We start from the raw sequence: 14,416 nt of genomic DNA on the forward strand, positions 1-14,416 counted from the left end.
AATAATACCTACCTGTAACTATCCTGATTCTATGATATTTTAACCCGACAAAGTATAAAATGTGTCGGTATAAATCGACATGACTTTTCTGTTTGAGAAAAACTCGTAGCCTTCTAATTGAATTAGTGACGCAGCGATATTTTACACAATACAGTGCAGTCGACGGAATTGTTATTATTATTATACAGTATCTACTGTTGTAGCCTATAAGAAGGGGATTCTGTATTATGAGCAGTGTGGCTGACGAGCAGTATACCTAGCTATAATATATAAAACGAGCGCAGTAACTCAGGCCAGTCGTAGAATTGTCGTATGTTTAGTTGTACGAGTAAAAGGTGTTATTTTTAAATTTGCGATGGATCGGTGGGCAGGAAAAATCGCTCTTGTTACCGGAGCTAGTGCTGGAGTCGGCGCTGCCACGGTTGAGACTCTCGTTCGAGAGGGTCTCACTGTTGTCGGCATAGCCAGGCGAGTGGAGAAGATCGAAAAACTTGGTGAAAAGCTAAAGGACGCGAAAGGCAAGCTCTGGGCGAAAAAATGCGACGTCACCAAGGAAGAAGAAATCCTGGAAGTCGTCGAATGGATCAAGAAAACACTCGGAGGCATCGACATCCTCGTTAATAACGCTGGGATGGCTCATTTTGCATCAATTTCCGGTAAGCAGAACGCGGTTTTCATTACTGCAACTAGCTGAGACCATATTATGAAACTATGCAGTCGTCTATGAACAAATTTTCGAATCATCTAAAAGCGAACTGTCTCATTTTTTGATACAATTAAAGAGACTTGTGTTTCGTGATTTCAATCATTAGTTATTTTTGGTGAGAAAATCGGAATTAAATTTTTGAAAGTTATTTTTAATTAAATATTTCCACCCGTTATTGGCCGTTCTTGAAGAAATTGGAATTTTTAAGGAGCTTGTGAAATTCCCTATGTATTGCGAAAACATCATCCGACTACACTGACAAGGAAAGGTATTAATTAATTCTCGAGAAATTATATCAATTTATTAAGCTTAATTACTCGGAAACGGCTTGTCTGACAAAAATCTATAATCGGACCTTTTTTGTAGGGAATTTAATTTTATAAAGGGATAAGTAAACATAAATTTTTTCACTTCAATATTTCGACAGTTCTGACGTAAAACATCAAATTATTACTAAAAATCGAAAATAGCCATGATAGACCTCTTAAAGTTAATATTAAGGGCTTAAAATTTCATGAAATTTTTTTTTTGCCATACTGAATGATATTCTCAATATATTTTTCAAAAAAAAAATAGTCAATTTTTTTGGCCCAGTCTAGGTATCAAGCCCCCCCGATTTCGTTCATTTTAGAATATGCTATTCTTCATCGTAGAAAAAAATAGGGGATACATGTTTTTGCGTTTTTCGAAATAATATCACACAGAAGGTGAATTACCCCCATACACGCGCAACCCAAAACCCATCAAATTGCTACTATTTTGCTTTAGTTCATCTTATTTAATATTACAAAGCTCTTTTTAAGCAACAATTAAGGTACTTATTCGTTCAGATAACATTTGGTTGCATTAATGACAAAAACTATCCTCCCAAATTTTCGACCGCCTTCTTGCAGAGTTGATTTGGCGGTCGTGAAATCTTGTGGCGCCCGGTATTTCAAAGATTTGTGAGATCACTGGAATCGATTCTGACTTTGAAATTTTATATTCATCACATAATGGATAACACGAAAATACAGCAATGTGATATTGTTAGCTTTATAAACCGAATACAATTAATGAGGTAGACAGGGGCGTATTTTATTTTATTTTGCACGAAAATCTCAAAATCACGTGTCACGATCTATTATCTGTTCTTTCAAATGCAAATAATTGAATTAAAAAACATGCAATAGTTTTTTAGTTATAAATAATTCGTAATTTAAAACTTTTATAATTTTTTACCATTTAACCCCATCGTAATCGGACAGAATGCATTTTTCATTATTTGCCCTAAGAATTATCCTCCAATTGGTTTCATTCAAATATCTCAACATTTTCATGAGAAACTGGAAAACGACCACCGGGGATGTCCAACTTTGGGGGTTGATTTCACTCTTTTAAGCCGATTTTCCGCCGATAAAAAAAATACGGATCGCTTATATTTCGATTGAGAATAACATATCCTAAAAATGAAATGGCGGGGGGGACCTCGATACCTTTCCTTGTAAGAGAAGGAATGTCGGGTATTTGACCATTAAACGATAGTAGTAATTTTAACTGTAAAAATAGTTATTTTGTTTATTCTGTATAGTTCATTCGACCATTCTGCACAGTCAAGTTGACTATTTGAGACGTTCAAAAATATTGTTAATATCGACATAGTTGATCCAGCTATACGTTTCATTAAAATAATACATAGAATTATGAGTTCGACCGGACTTGAGGACTCTGGCGAAAATAATTTATACGTCAAACTACGAAAAATTGGCGGTCGTAGAAAATCTTAAAAGATTGTAGATAATCGTGAAAAGTCGATGAACAAATTTCTACGAACAATTATGAAACTTGCATGTTGAAAGTAGATTTGATTTTTTTCGTAGAATTTCGTAGAAAACCATGTAAATTAACGAACAATTATGAATATTTATGGCTTTCTACGAGAAGTAATGAAACTTCCATATTGGAAGTAGATTCAATTTTATTCGCAGAATTTCGTAGAAAACTACGAGTCTTAACGAAAAATTATGAATGCCTACAACTTTTTATGAAAGATGATTTCATTTTCGGACCAAAACATTACAAAGTTATCTGCGTAGAACCGCGTTGCAGTTTATAGAAAAATACTTTCTACTAATAATTATGAAAATTCACAATTTTCTGTGAAAACTAATTACAATTTCGGACCCAAGCCATCCGCTAGATGTCGCATCTCTCTCACAAGGAAACCTTATTGCAGACAACTTAAGTACCGAGCAAAATTTTGGTGTATTTCCGAAGATTGATCTTCTCATCTTTTGAGTACGATCTAGAAGAATTTAGAGAATCTGTCGTATATTTTTGATATCATCTTCTCTCAATTAGGTGAGTCTATTGATAAAAAAACTTAGCTAAAGATACAATAATCTATCAGAAATGATGAACTTTCACAGAAATTATGACCATGCACAGAATTATAGAGAAGTAAAAAAACTGCCATAAATTACGTAAAAGTCTGATAATCTCTGGAAAATTCCACGATGAAACTACGAAATTGTTCGAAATGAAGTAGAAAATCGTAGAAAAGTTTCGTAGTTTGGCGTAAAAAAATTTAACCAGGGGAAAGATGCTCCAAGTGCATTTGTACCATTTTCGCATCACGCGATTGGAACTTTTCCAGCTATCTGCAGCTACAATGATGCGCACAAGATGGCCCAGACGGACTTTAACTAGCACAAACGATTGTTTCACTGAAACAGGGCAGTTTCAAGTGTATAAAATCATGCTTAGTTCGAATTTATTAAATTTGGAACTTTTACCCTTTTTGCACAAGCCCTGTCAAATATGAGTTCAAGAATGGCATACTCGATATTCGGATGATTTGCAATTTCTATCTATCGAGGTCTGCATTCTATCATATGGTTCAAGTCAGCTGTTGTTAATCAACTGGCCCTGACTTACTGAGGCACAGTATTATTTTTGAACCCAATATCAAATCACCTTACAGACGGAGATACGGAGGGATTTCGGCGGATTTTGAACGTCAATGTCCTGGCAGTCGCTATCTTCACCAGGGAAGCTGTACGCTCCATGAAGGCGCGTCAAGTTGACGGTCACATAATCAACATCAATAGGTTGGTTTACTTTGTTCTCTGACACTTTGAGGTGAGACTTGGTTGTCCTTGGTTATCTTCTGGTTGACGATAAGTCGTTGACATTTTTTTACAGTGTTTTGGGTCATGGGGTTCCCGAAGTAAGCGACAAGTACAGTCTATACCCAAGTAGCAAATACGCGGTAACAGCAATGACGGAGGTCACGAGGAAAGAGTTGATCAAAGCCAACGCCAAAATCAAAATAACGGTAAGTGGGTAGAAGATGTACACAAAGAAGATTATGAAATATCTCAAAATCACTGAAACCTCGTCCAATCTTGTCAAAGCTTTGAAATCCTTCAGAATCATTTAAATCTTTCTAAAATCTCCAGCATCTTGTAAAATCGTTTGGAATTCAGTAAAACTTCGAGATCTCCGAAATTTTTGAGATTACACGGACTTGCTGAAATCCCTGAAACCTTAATTCTGCAATTAGTTGAAATCGAACCCTGGCGAAAATAATTTCTACATCAAACTACGAAAAATTACCGACTGTAGAAAATCGTAGAAAATAGTGGGAAATCTTAAAAAAGTGTAGAAGGTTGTAGATAATCGTGAAAAATAGTAGTATTTTTCATTAAAAAAATACAAATTTTTACGAAAAATTATTGAAAATGACATATTAGAAGTAGATTTAATTTTCTTCTTAGAATTTCGTAGAAAACTGCGCGGATTAATGAACAATTATGAATGTTTACGACTTCTTAAGAAAGATAATTTCAATTTCGGATCCAAACATTAGGAATTTTTGCCTTCGTAGAACCTCGTAGAAATTCATCGAAAAGTACAAACTCCACAAAAAGTTACGAATTTTCCCGAAAAATTATGAATATGGATAATTTTCTATGAAAACTAATTACAATTTTGGATCCAAACCATCCGCTGGATGTTGCACGTCTCTAACAAGGAAAACTTATTACAGACAAGATTACCGAGCAGAATTTGGATCTATATCCGAAGACTGATCGTGTCATGTTATAAGTACGATCTAGACGGATTTAAAGAATCTGTTGTATATTTTTGAACTCATCTTATCTCAATTAGGCAAGTATGAGGGGGAAAAAACTTGGCTAAAAATACAATGATGAACGAAAAATTATGAACTTTCGCAGGAATTATGACCATAGGATTACAGAGACGTGTAAAAAAACTACGATAAATTACGCAAACGTACACTAATCTACAGAAAACTACGGTTCTGTACGAATATCAAGACCAAAAAGTTCAATAAATTACGCCAATACGATAACCAATAAAAATTAAAATTTTTCACGAAAATCTACAATAATGTACAAAAAATATATGCATTTCTACGACAAATGAACTCAACGGGTTAGAGCAAATTACAGAAATCTACGATCATCTATGAAAGAGTACAATATTTTGCGGAAAAATTCGGTGCCAAAACTATGCACGTCACCGAATTACTCTAATTAATCGTGGAAATTTTTGTAGAAAAATCGTGAAATGAAATTCGTAGTTTGACGTGGAAATTATTTCCACCAGGGAAATCTATTTAGTCCCATAAAGTCCTAAAACCCATTAAAATCTTTTATAGAGCATCAGTCCTGGTCTTATCAGGACAGAATTTTTGGCTGTTGCCACCACCGAGGCAGTGGCTGAGGCGGTTTACAGTCAACGACCTATATTGGATCCAGAAGATGTAGCTAACGCCATCGTCTATGCATTAGGCACTCCACCGCATCTCCAAGTATGTACCGATAATAAGATTGCTAATTATTTTCGACTTGCCACTTTCTCAGTTTTCTTATGAAGTATTGTTTGAATGTCTCCATTGCAGTCCGTATGTATACATAATTATATCACACTCAAAGCTCTTATCTCTTAGGTATGTGAGCTGATATTACGCCCAGTTGGCGCATCATGAACGAATTTCCGGTGGTTATGAAACTGGAGCTGTGACGGCAGGATACTCGTACGGCACGATCGAATGCATTCGTTCCAACTTATAATTTTAACTCGAATTGACGGTCATCATGCGAGCTTATTATGCGAATACGCGGGTAAATCTATAAATTTGCAAGTCATTGAATACACCCATATAATTATATGTATTGTATGGATTTTGTATTAATAAAAATTTTCGAGAAAGGAAAAAACACAAGCGGATAAATTAGGCCAACTAATTCATTTGCTCATTAATGATATCAAAGATCTGAATTCTTATCATTGTCGATGAAAATGGACGAGTAACAGACATTAGCAAATACGTAAACCAGGTAGCATATTTGTCGAAATTTCGACTATCATTTGACTAAGCTTGGCCAGTATAATCTCAACAGATGTAAAATTTGACTTAGCGTTGGCAAAACGGTCACTATATCTGCCTAAGATGTGATAATGATGTCAATAAGTCAAAAGTCGAAGCTGTGCCAAACATACATCGACGAATATACTGAAAAATATCAAGTCAAGACAACGTCAAAACAAAAATTATACATCGTATAGAAATCGCCATAGTGAATGTAACAGGATACGAAAAAATATTTCACAGTTTTGCTTGACTACTTCTGACTACGAGTATATTGACCGTACATTGATAACATAGCGGACATTCGTGAACGCATGGTTGACATGTATGTACATACTTGGTGAACTCCTGGCTTGAAATGTATCCTCAAGGTCCCTAGATTATACAGGTCAAGACACGCGTGTCCAGTTTTTCTCACCATAACGTGAGCAAAAATTTCTATGCGCGTTCGCCCAAAAAATATCAAACTTACATTACCGCATTAAGCAGTTTTGACCAATTTTGCTCAATTTTTTGAGGTTTAGCTTTAATGAGTTGCGTCCTTAGTGCCCTGACGTTCACGAAATAAATAAAAACATGCATATATTTCGAGGTTAATCCATAGACTTATAAAGATAGACTGAGCGCTCCTATAAGAGGCACTGACAATTACATATAAAGGATAGAGATATACCGGGAGTACTGCTCTCTCTTTTCAATCGGCGTCATGGTGGGAGACAACGGAGCAGTGGAAGTGGAACAGCTATAGATATAGGCGCATAATTTCGCCTCATTCTCCTCTACCGCCTCGATCCCCGCCACAAATATCGTTGGAGAGAGAAAGAAGTGCTCCCGGCATATTTCTGTCCTTTAAATGTTTGCTTCAAGCGGCTCATAAGAGCGCTCAGTCTATCTTTATAAGTCTATGGGTTAATGTGAGTAAGAAGTTTCTTCTCTGCATGCACGATGTATGAGGAGACTCTAATGTGTTGATATGTTTACCCTTTTTGAATCTTTGCTTCCGATGCGAACCCCGTAAGACAAGCAATGCCGTCTATTGAATAATATGCGGATGTGCAAATCATTAATCTACGAGAGAATATTTGTTGAAAGAATGTAAATTCGAAAAATTGGTGATTTCGAAAAATTAACGACGGAGCCAGGAATCGAACCTGGCGTCTAGAGATGCATGACCGGAGCCATAGGGATGTACGTGGGGTAAGGCAAGGGTAGGGATGAAAATGTGCCACCGAAATTATATTTGAAATGAAGCATATAACCTAAAATTAGCGCGTGCGTCATACTCACGGTCTTACATACGCGTGAAACGCTGTTGCGTTTTTAAAAAAAAGGTGGTTAAACCATGTGTGGTACCGCGGTGTAAAAAAATATCGAAATTGGTTGACTAATAAAAACAACACCGTTTCTTCAAACAACATACGTTTATTTCATTTATTACCTTCGTAGATTTATTATTCGTACATACAGATGAAATTTATATTTTCTTTTCCTTCAAATGAACGAGATTGATATAGATGATTTGTTTACATTTTTTTCTAACATTTAAGTTATAGCCCCGCTTGGGGTTTAATCAAGCTTGGTGGTTTATTCGGTTAGGTCACCGCCTGAATTAATTCAAACGCAAGCGATACAAGAATTCCATAACTTGATAAGTAAATCATAAATTTCAATAATGACGGCTGTAAATAGGAAACGGAGACGATACTCTTTGCCTCTAGTCTCCATACATATATCATTCATAATAATTATATCATACTAATATTTATATTAACTACTTTCATTCATAACGATTCATTACTTGCAATAACAATAATAATATTATTATTAGGTTGGCGCTGCATTGCGCACGCGTCGATTATCCATCCCTCGATCAAAACGCCGACCTGGCGGCCACAAAGTGAGATAAATAACCGGCTATGAAATGAACCACCCCCATTACCTTCGTTACCAGACCTGTATGTAAGACCGTGGTTTACACCGTGTCATATTGTGCTCTACGTGAAAAGCATTCATTGTCATACGAAACTTTTGCCGCATTCTCACTAATTTTTTTGCCCACGCGTGTCTCGGGATGCTGTAACTCTCTACCGACAATTATCGCTGTCGCTTGCATCGACGATGCTAGCGACGTAGGGTGATTCTGTCACTTAGACGTAACGATATTCATCGATGCAAAACTACTCACAGGCGCATCGATAAATGTCGATAGATTTTCAGCAAATTTCACAACGTCGCAGATTATTTGTTAATGCAAACAAAATCTGTATCTTTGCCGTGATCTTTCCTCGCGTTGTATAAAAAAACTTTTCTCCGCCTAATTAAAAATGGAAAAGAATGGAACAGTGCAAGTATACTGAGCCCAAACAGTTCCAATGGTTTTAGCTACTTTGAGTACTATTAACTATATAAATTTTTCAATGCTCAACTAAACTGATTTGGAGAAAAGGCCTTATGTCCTCTGTTGGTCATCTATTAATGATTAGAATCACTCTATCCAATTAATTTCTAAAATTCAGAAATAATTTTTTAGGTTACTTTAACTGAGCCCTATTTCTCAGCATTGAAAGAATTGATTAAATACTATTACTTAATCAGCTCTTACGATATCTTATAAATCGACTTGTATATTTGGAAAGATATAGGGCGTGTTCGGAAATTGACTGAAAGTACTGTTAGTACTGAAAATGGTATAGTCCAAGTGACGTAGACTGTAGATTTTCAGTACTGACAGTACGGTCAGTCGATTTCCGAACACGCTTATAGAGGATTGAGTCAACGTAACCTTAAAAGTATGTTTTTGAATTTTATACAATTACTTGGATAATGAACACCGTTTTATAGAGAACGTTAAAACGATTATACTATTGTGCTGAAAAAAATGATTGCTTGTTAAAGTGGATCTTCATATTCACTTGCATAATGAGGTTTTCAATCCTTTTTAAATCTAAATACTATTTTGAAGGCTAGAGAAAAATTCACGCGCAACACATTGACACGTTGTTGCACCAAACTATCGTCCACTGTGTCACTGATTATCGTTACGCCTTAGCGAGACTTCCATATCCATCGCTAGCCGACCGACAATTATCGTAACCTAACGATTTGAACTAGCGACAAATATCGTCAACACCCGTATTCATAGTCTGACCTTATCTCAAGGATAAAGGACGCCTTGATGAAGGCTTTTTTGAATCTCAGAGGCGTCCTCGTTTCATAGTCACAACTTGGTTCCCCTTCCAGAAGGAAAACATATTTAGGGATATGTGATTCCTTATGGTGGTAAAACTGCTGATCGAAGCGCCACTTAGCTATATTTAAATCTAAATTAAACCATTGTCAAGTTGCGTCGGTGATGATAGTGTATAACCTCAAAGAAGTTAACCTGTGACTGGCTGTGATCCTGTGTCATACGGGTCATAAGTGCATAGACGCCAAGCGCAAGCGCAAGCGTTGGCTACATGAAATGAAACAGCCGATCGCAGTGCCGAAGGTTTCCTCAAGGAAGCACGAGACCTGCCTTGAAAGAAGGAGGCCAATAAGGCTCCTTGTTCTGTCGAGGAAGGTCTATGAAACGTGAAATGAGGAAGAAGGAATCCTTGTTCCTCAAGGAAGGACTATGAATACGGGTGTAAGTGCGTCGTACAGAATCACCACTAGCGACAATTGTCGATAGGAGGCGTTAACGATAGCGATAATCGTCGCTAGAGAGTTACGGAATCCCGCTACTGTATAATCTAGGGACCATGGTTATAGCCAAGGTTACAGCACCGTCGGAAATCTGTCGTTGCGTTGATGTCTATGGTTATCGAATAATTTCACCGAGTTTCAAACAGCGTTGCCAGATCAGGGGATTTCCCCCTAGATTTATGGGTTTTTTGGAAGCGTTAGGGGGCATTCAGGGGGAAAAAATGTTTGGGGTATTTCTTAGGGGAAGTCAAATTCCCGTTTTTTTTGGCAAATCGAGCAAGTGAGGTTGCCAGCCGTATGCCTAAACCCAAAATAACCCAACACAACTAGATACAACTCAACCCAAACCTGAACCCAACATAACCCAACCCAACCAGATACAACCCAACCCAAAACAATCCAACATCCAGCCGCTGGGTTGGCAAAATCGGCACCAGGGGGAGTTCACTCAATGCTTTTGAATGGGACCGAATTTGGCAGGCTGCAGGAGTACACTGTACCAACACAATATTGAAAAATTCGCAGTTACTATATTTCTATAGTTATTTCTTGCTAGAGTATAGTAACATGTCAGCATTACTTAGGATGTTAAGAGCGCCCTCTACCGAGTAATGTGATTGGAGAAAATTTAAGCGCAGAAGTTTAAATGAAAGAGAATATGATTTCAAAAATTGCAGTTGTAAATAGTTAAATAGCAAGAAAAGTCAGCTCCAAAAATAAATAATTTTAAATAAAAATAACAAATCAATAATAAATAGTAAATGACAAATAATGCTCGAAATCACAAAAAAATTCAAGATAACCAATGTTTACACATGTAATCGCAGTAACATAGGATACAAGAATGGCGGAATATTATTTTCCGGCTACACATGTGCACATTATTATTATTAGCAGTTCTACCACTCTAAAATATTCACTTCTAGTAGAATTTTGTTTTCGTAACTTGTCGCGCCTTACTCCTGCAGCCTGCCAAAATTGCTTGGAGTGGGGGTAAAGAGTGAACTCCCCCTGATCGGCACAATCCTCTGACGGAGTAAGGGTGGGGGTATTTAGGGGATTTTTAGGGGGAAATAGAAATCGCCTAGGGGGAAGCTACGTGAACCATCTGGCAACACTGGGTTCAAAACACCTCTTTGCTGGCTGTCTTTAGTGGTCTTTGGCTACCGTCAGTCAACGATACAATCAATGATAACCTCAATGCACGTATTAATCCGTGGGAATGAAATCTCACGACACGATAACTGATGAGTACTAATAGAATCTAAAGTTAGCGAAATTCAACAATTAATAACTGAAATTCAGATTGTATTTCGATAAATTGATATTAATTATATTTCAAGGATGAATTATCTTTTTATTATTTCTACGGCTAGTTGCGTTTTGGAACTCGTTATTCCAGCAATAGCTAAATTTGTGAGTTCACTTTTAATACCTTAGGTAATTGTTAATTGCAAATGGCTTTCCAAATTTTTTCTACACATGTAACATATAATGAATCAGTATTGAGTCAGGATTCACATTTCCTAATTTGTCAGTTAGGTTTTGCCACCAATGGTATTTACTTCGAGTATAGTTTTTTGTTTGCTTTTGCTAGTATAGATTTATTTACACATAGCGTAACGAAAGAATACTTTACATCTATTCAAATATTGAAAGAATAATAAGCATTTTTCTTCTCCCAACATCCGTGATAATCCAATTATAAATGAGGAATCTATCTCTCCTTTCACATTCATAATAGATGTACTTCAAAATTATTGTAAATTCAATATAAATGGGAAATTTACCACTAAAGAAGAAACTTATGCTCACACAAATAAGACCTTGAACATAAACATGCATTCTTAGTGTTGCGAGTACATCAAACTGCATTTTGTACATTGAGTACATCAAACGCAGTAATATAAGGCTGTTGATTTTCTCATTAACTCACCAAGCCAGTTTTAATACAGTATTGCGTGGAATTGTGTATCTATTTTCATTGTGTGTGGTGAATATAATTAGTCACTTCATACTTCCAACTTTGATGAGGATCCTTTCGGCGACAATATTCAAACAATAATTTTACTCTCAGCTCACAGATTGTATAACTAAAGAAGCTGAATCAGATCGACCGCTACACAGAGATTTAATTGAGCTCAATCGTCAAATGGAACAAATTTCAATGGTTGATGAATTTGCCAAGTATGCAAGGCTTCAGCGTCAGTGTAATAAGTTGGAAGCCAAATTATCCACCAGAGGTATGACTGAATCCACATCATGAATCTCGCACATCAAATATCTTGTTGAAGTTATGGTTGTCAGTTTTTGCGCACTATTCCCATTGGTAAACACAACTTATTCAGATTACAATATAGACATAGGCAAATGCAATGCTGGATAAAATATCTATTTCAAATTTATTTTGATTAAAAGAAATATCACGACACTGAACCTAGTTGAGTTACATTACAACTATTGCTTATAGCATATGAAACCACAGGATTATTCAAGGAACAAGGAATCAATGCTGGCGATGCTCTGTAGTTCTCGCTTTCATTATCGTCATTATGATAATATCTTGAAGTAGTTATTTCTTAGGGGTGTGCGAGTACTGAAATTCTTCGGGTTGGGTCGGGTAAAATGGATTACTTTTGGGTACTCGGAAATGTCAGATTACCTGAAAATTTCGGGTACCGGGAATCTCGAGTTACCCAAAAATCTCAGGTTATCCAAAAATCCCAAATTCGTCGAAAATCTGAAGGACAATTTCATAGCCGTCTGGAATTATGAGTTCTGGAGGATCTATTCTCATAAAATCAAACTATAGGCTCACCGAAAAATGTACTCTCCAATTCTTACACATCTGCTTCATTAGCACATCATTGTGAAATAATTTTATTATCGGCCAGTAGGGGTGTACGGGTACTGAAATTCTCTGTAAAATCGGATCTGGTAAAATGGATTAATTTCGGGTCAGGTACCCAAAAATTTTGGGATTGCTAGAAAACCCAACCTAATGTAAACCTGACCCGAACTTGAGTTCTAGTACCTAATTTTTTGGATACCCGCACACCCCTATTATTTATTATACTAGGTGACTCAGGACCATATCACCCTATAGGCTACCTATGTTTTCCAGATGAAAATCTCATGCTAAAACGTTTCTTACTTTCGTAGGGAAACTTGTTTGTTAATTACAGCTGTTTGAAATTGTCAAATCTAGTAGCATCTTATGACCCAGTACAGCTGCTAAGCGCATGACAATCTTTCAGCCCTGTTCTCAGCCCTCATCAGATGCTAGTGGATTGATTGACTGATTCCAACTGGCTGTAATTGAAAAACGATGAATTTCTTATCAGAAATAAAATCGTTTCAGTTACACATTTTCACCAAGAATACATGGATAGTCTACAGGGTCATAGTTTTGGGTCATCTTGTATACGATTACATTATATGTATATTTTGCAGTCCAGGCATTGACGATGTCGAGAATGAAGCTGAGACTATTTATTACATACACCATAAGAATATTGAATGCAAGTACTTAATGAAATTTGTAAATGAAGCAATCTCTATTAATACCTGCAATACTGATTGGTCAATATTTTCAGGGTATCATTGTTGCAATTTTGTTGTACCTTTACCGCTTGGAACCTATTGCTGTTCTACCAAAAGATGCATTATGGCCCCTACAAAATATCCTCAGTTGGCCGTGCCCCCTTGAAAATTCTGTTTCATTAACAATGTGGTTAGTGATATCAAGACTGGCAATTTCAAGCTTAAAATAGTTCCAGATTACACAAATTGTACCGGAGTTGGATCATAAAATGTAATCTTTGTTACAAATATTACCACCGACTACGTTACCTTATCCAATATTACATAGCATAATACTGTGACTACTGTGGTCATTTCTATGCATTTTTCATATACATCTATCTTTTTGAAATAAAGAAGTTATTCTGTACTACTTTGAATGCATGCATTGTAAAGCAATATACTTTTCCCAATTCTAAAAAGTTTTTCTGACTTTGCAAAAATGTTTGCTGAAATACATGAATTAATTCTAAAAAAAAAAAACTAACGAAAGTTATGATATAAAAACAATTTGATATGAAGAAATTCACTGTTATTAAATAAAATCTTGTATGGTTTTTACAGAAAATAGTGACAATTTTTTAGTTTGTATCATTTACTTTGCACTAGTTGTAGATCTTTCAGAAGCAATTTAATTCAACAATTTAATTCAAGTTTGTAACATAATATTGTTATCTCATTTTTTGAAAAACATTCAAACGGGCCAGTGGTTGATTCAAGTTGCTGATCTTTGTAAATTTCAAACATTATTTAGCTAGGATTATCCCTTACAATTAGTGATATTTAAGAATCTCAGTAATCGGAAAGCGTAACGTGCAGGACTCTGGGTTTTGGTAACAGAATTCTATTTATCGATCTCAGTATTTTGCAGTGCAGACAAATCTGTTAAGAACGCATCAATAGCAAAAAGATTGTGTATTTCATGGAAACATGAGGCAGAATACATAAATTTCACTGGCAATGAAACTACATTTTCATTAAATAATAATAATAATAATAATAATAATAATAATAATGATAAGTAATGTTTCTCGTATCATGATGGAAAGAAGATCCCTGTA

The 14,416-nt window shown here is 36.0% G+C and overlaps 2 protein-coding genes across 2 annotated transcripts; both read left to right on the top strand.

Annotated features, from left to right (window-relative positions):
• The first annotated feature begins 237 nt into the window (after positions 1 to 237).
• On the top strand, positions 238 to 5,934 carry LOC124175843 (farnesol dehydrogenase-like). Its single transcript, XM_046556434.1, has 5 exons — positions 238 to 656; positions 3,669 to 3,795; positions 3,890 to 4,022; positions 5,373 to 5,525; positions 5,664 to 5,934. The coding sequence occupies exons 1-5, from the start codon at positions 356 to 358 to the stop codon at positions 5,700 to 5,702; spliced, it is 753 nt and encodes a 250-aa protein (XP_046412390.1). The 5' UTR covers positions 238 to 355; the 3' UTR covers positions 5,703 to 5,934.
• A 4,971-nt stretch (positions 5,935 to 10,905) lies between these two features.
• LOC124175845 (guided entry of tail-anchored proteins factor 1-like) lies at positions 10,906 to 13,725 on the top strand. Its single transcript, XM_046556436.1, has 5 exons — positions 10,906 to 11,042; positions 11,117 to 11,189; positions 11,851 to 12,016; positions 13,227 to 13,294; positions 13,370 to 13,725. Exons 2-5 carry the CDS (start codon positions 11,118 to 11,120, stop codon positions 13,544 to 13,546), a joined length of 483 nt encoding a protein of 160 aa, XP_046412392.1. The 5' UTR covers positions 10,906 to 11,042; position 11,117; the 3' UTR covers positions 13,547 to 13,725.
• Positions 13,726 to 14,416: the final 691 nt, after the last annotated feature.

This window comes from Neodiprion fabricii, chromosome 2 (genome assembly GCF_021155785.1).
Source record: "Neodiprion fabricii isolate iyNeoFabr1 chromosome 2, iyNeoFabr1.1, whole genome shotgun sequence".
Taxonomy (NCBI): domain Eukaryota; kingdom Metazoa; phylum Arthropoda; class Insecta; order Hymenoptera; family Diprionidae; genus Neodiprion; species Neodiprion fabricii.

Bases quoted from the DNA above. Each gene is read 5' to 3' on its own strand.
- LOC124175845 (XM_046556436.1), top strand. From the start codon at position 11,118: ATGAATTATCTTTTTATTATTTCTACGGCTAGTTGCGTTTTGGAACTC. The intron at 12,017-13,226 runs GTATGACTGAAT...TATATTTTGCAG, and splicing joins AGCCAAATTATCCACCAGAG to TCCAGGCATTGACGATGTCG. The intron at 13,295-13,369 runs GCAAGTACTTAA...CAATATTTTCAG, and splicing joins ACACCATAAGAATATTGAAT to GGTATCATTGTTGCAATTTT.
- LOC124175843 (XM_046556434.1), top strand. From the start codon at position 356: ATGGATCGGTGGGCAGGAAAAATCGCTCTTGTTACCGGAGCTAGTGCT. The intron at 4,023-5,372 runs GTAAGTGGGTAG...AATCTTTTATAG, and splicing joins ACGCCAAAATCAAAATAACG to AGCATCAGTCCTGGTCTTAT. The intron at 5,526-5,663 runs GTATGTACCGAT...CTTATCTCTTAG, and splicing joins GCACTCCACCGCATCTCCAA to GTATGTGAGCTGATATTACG.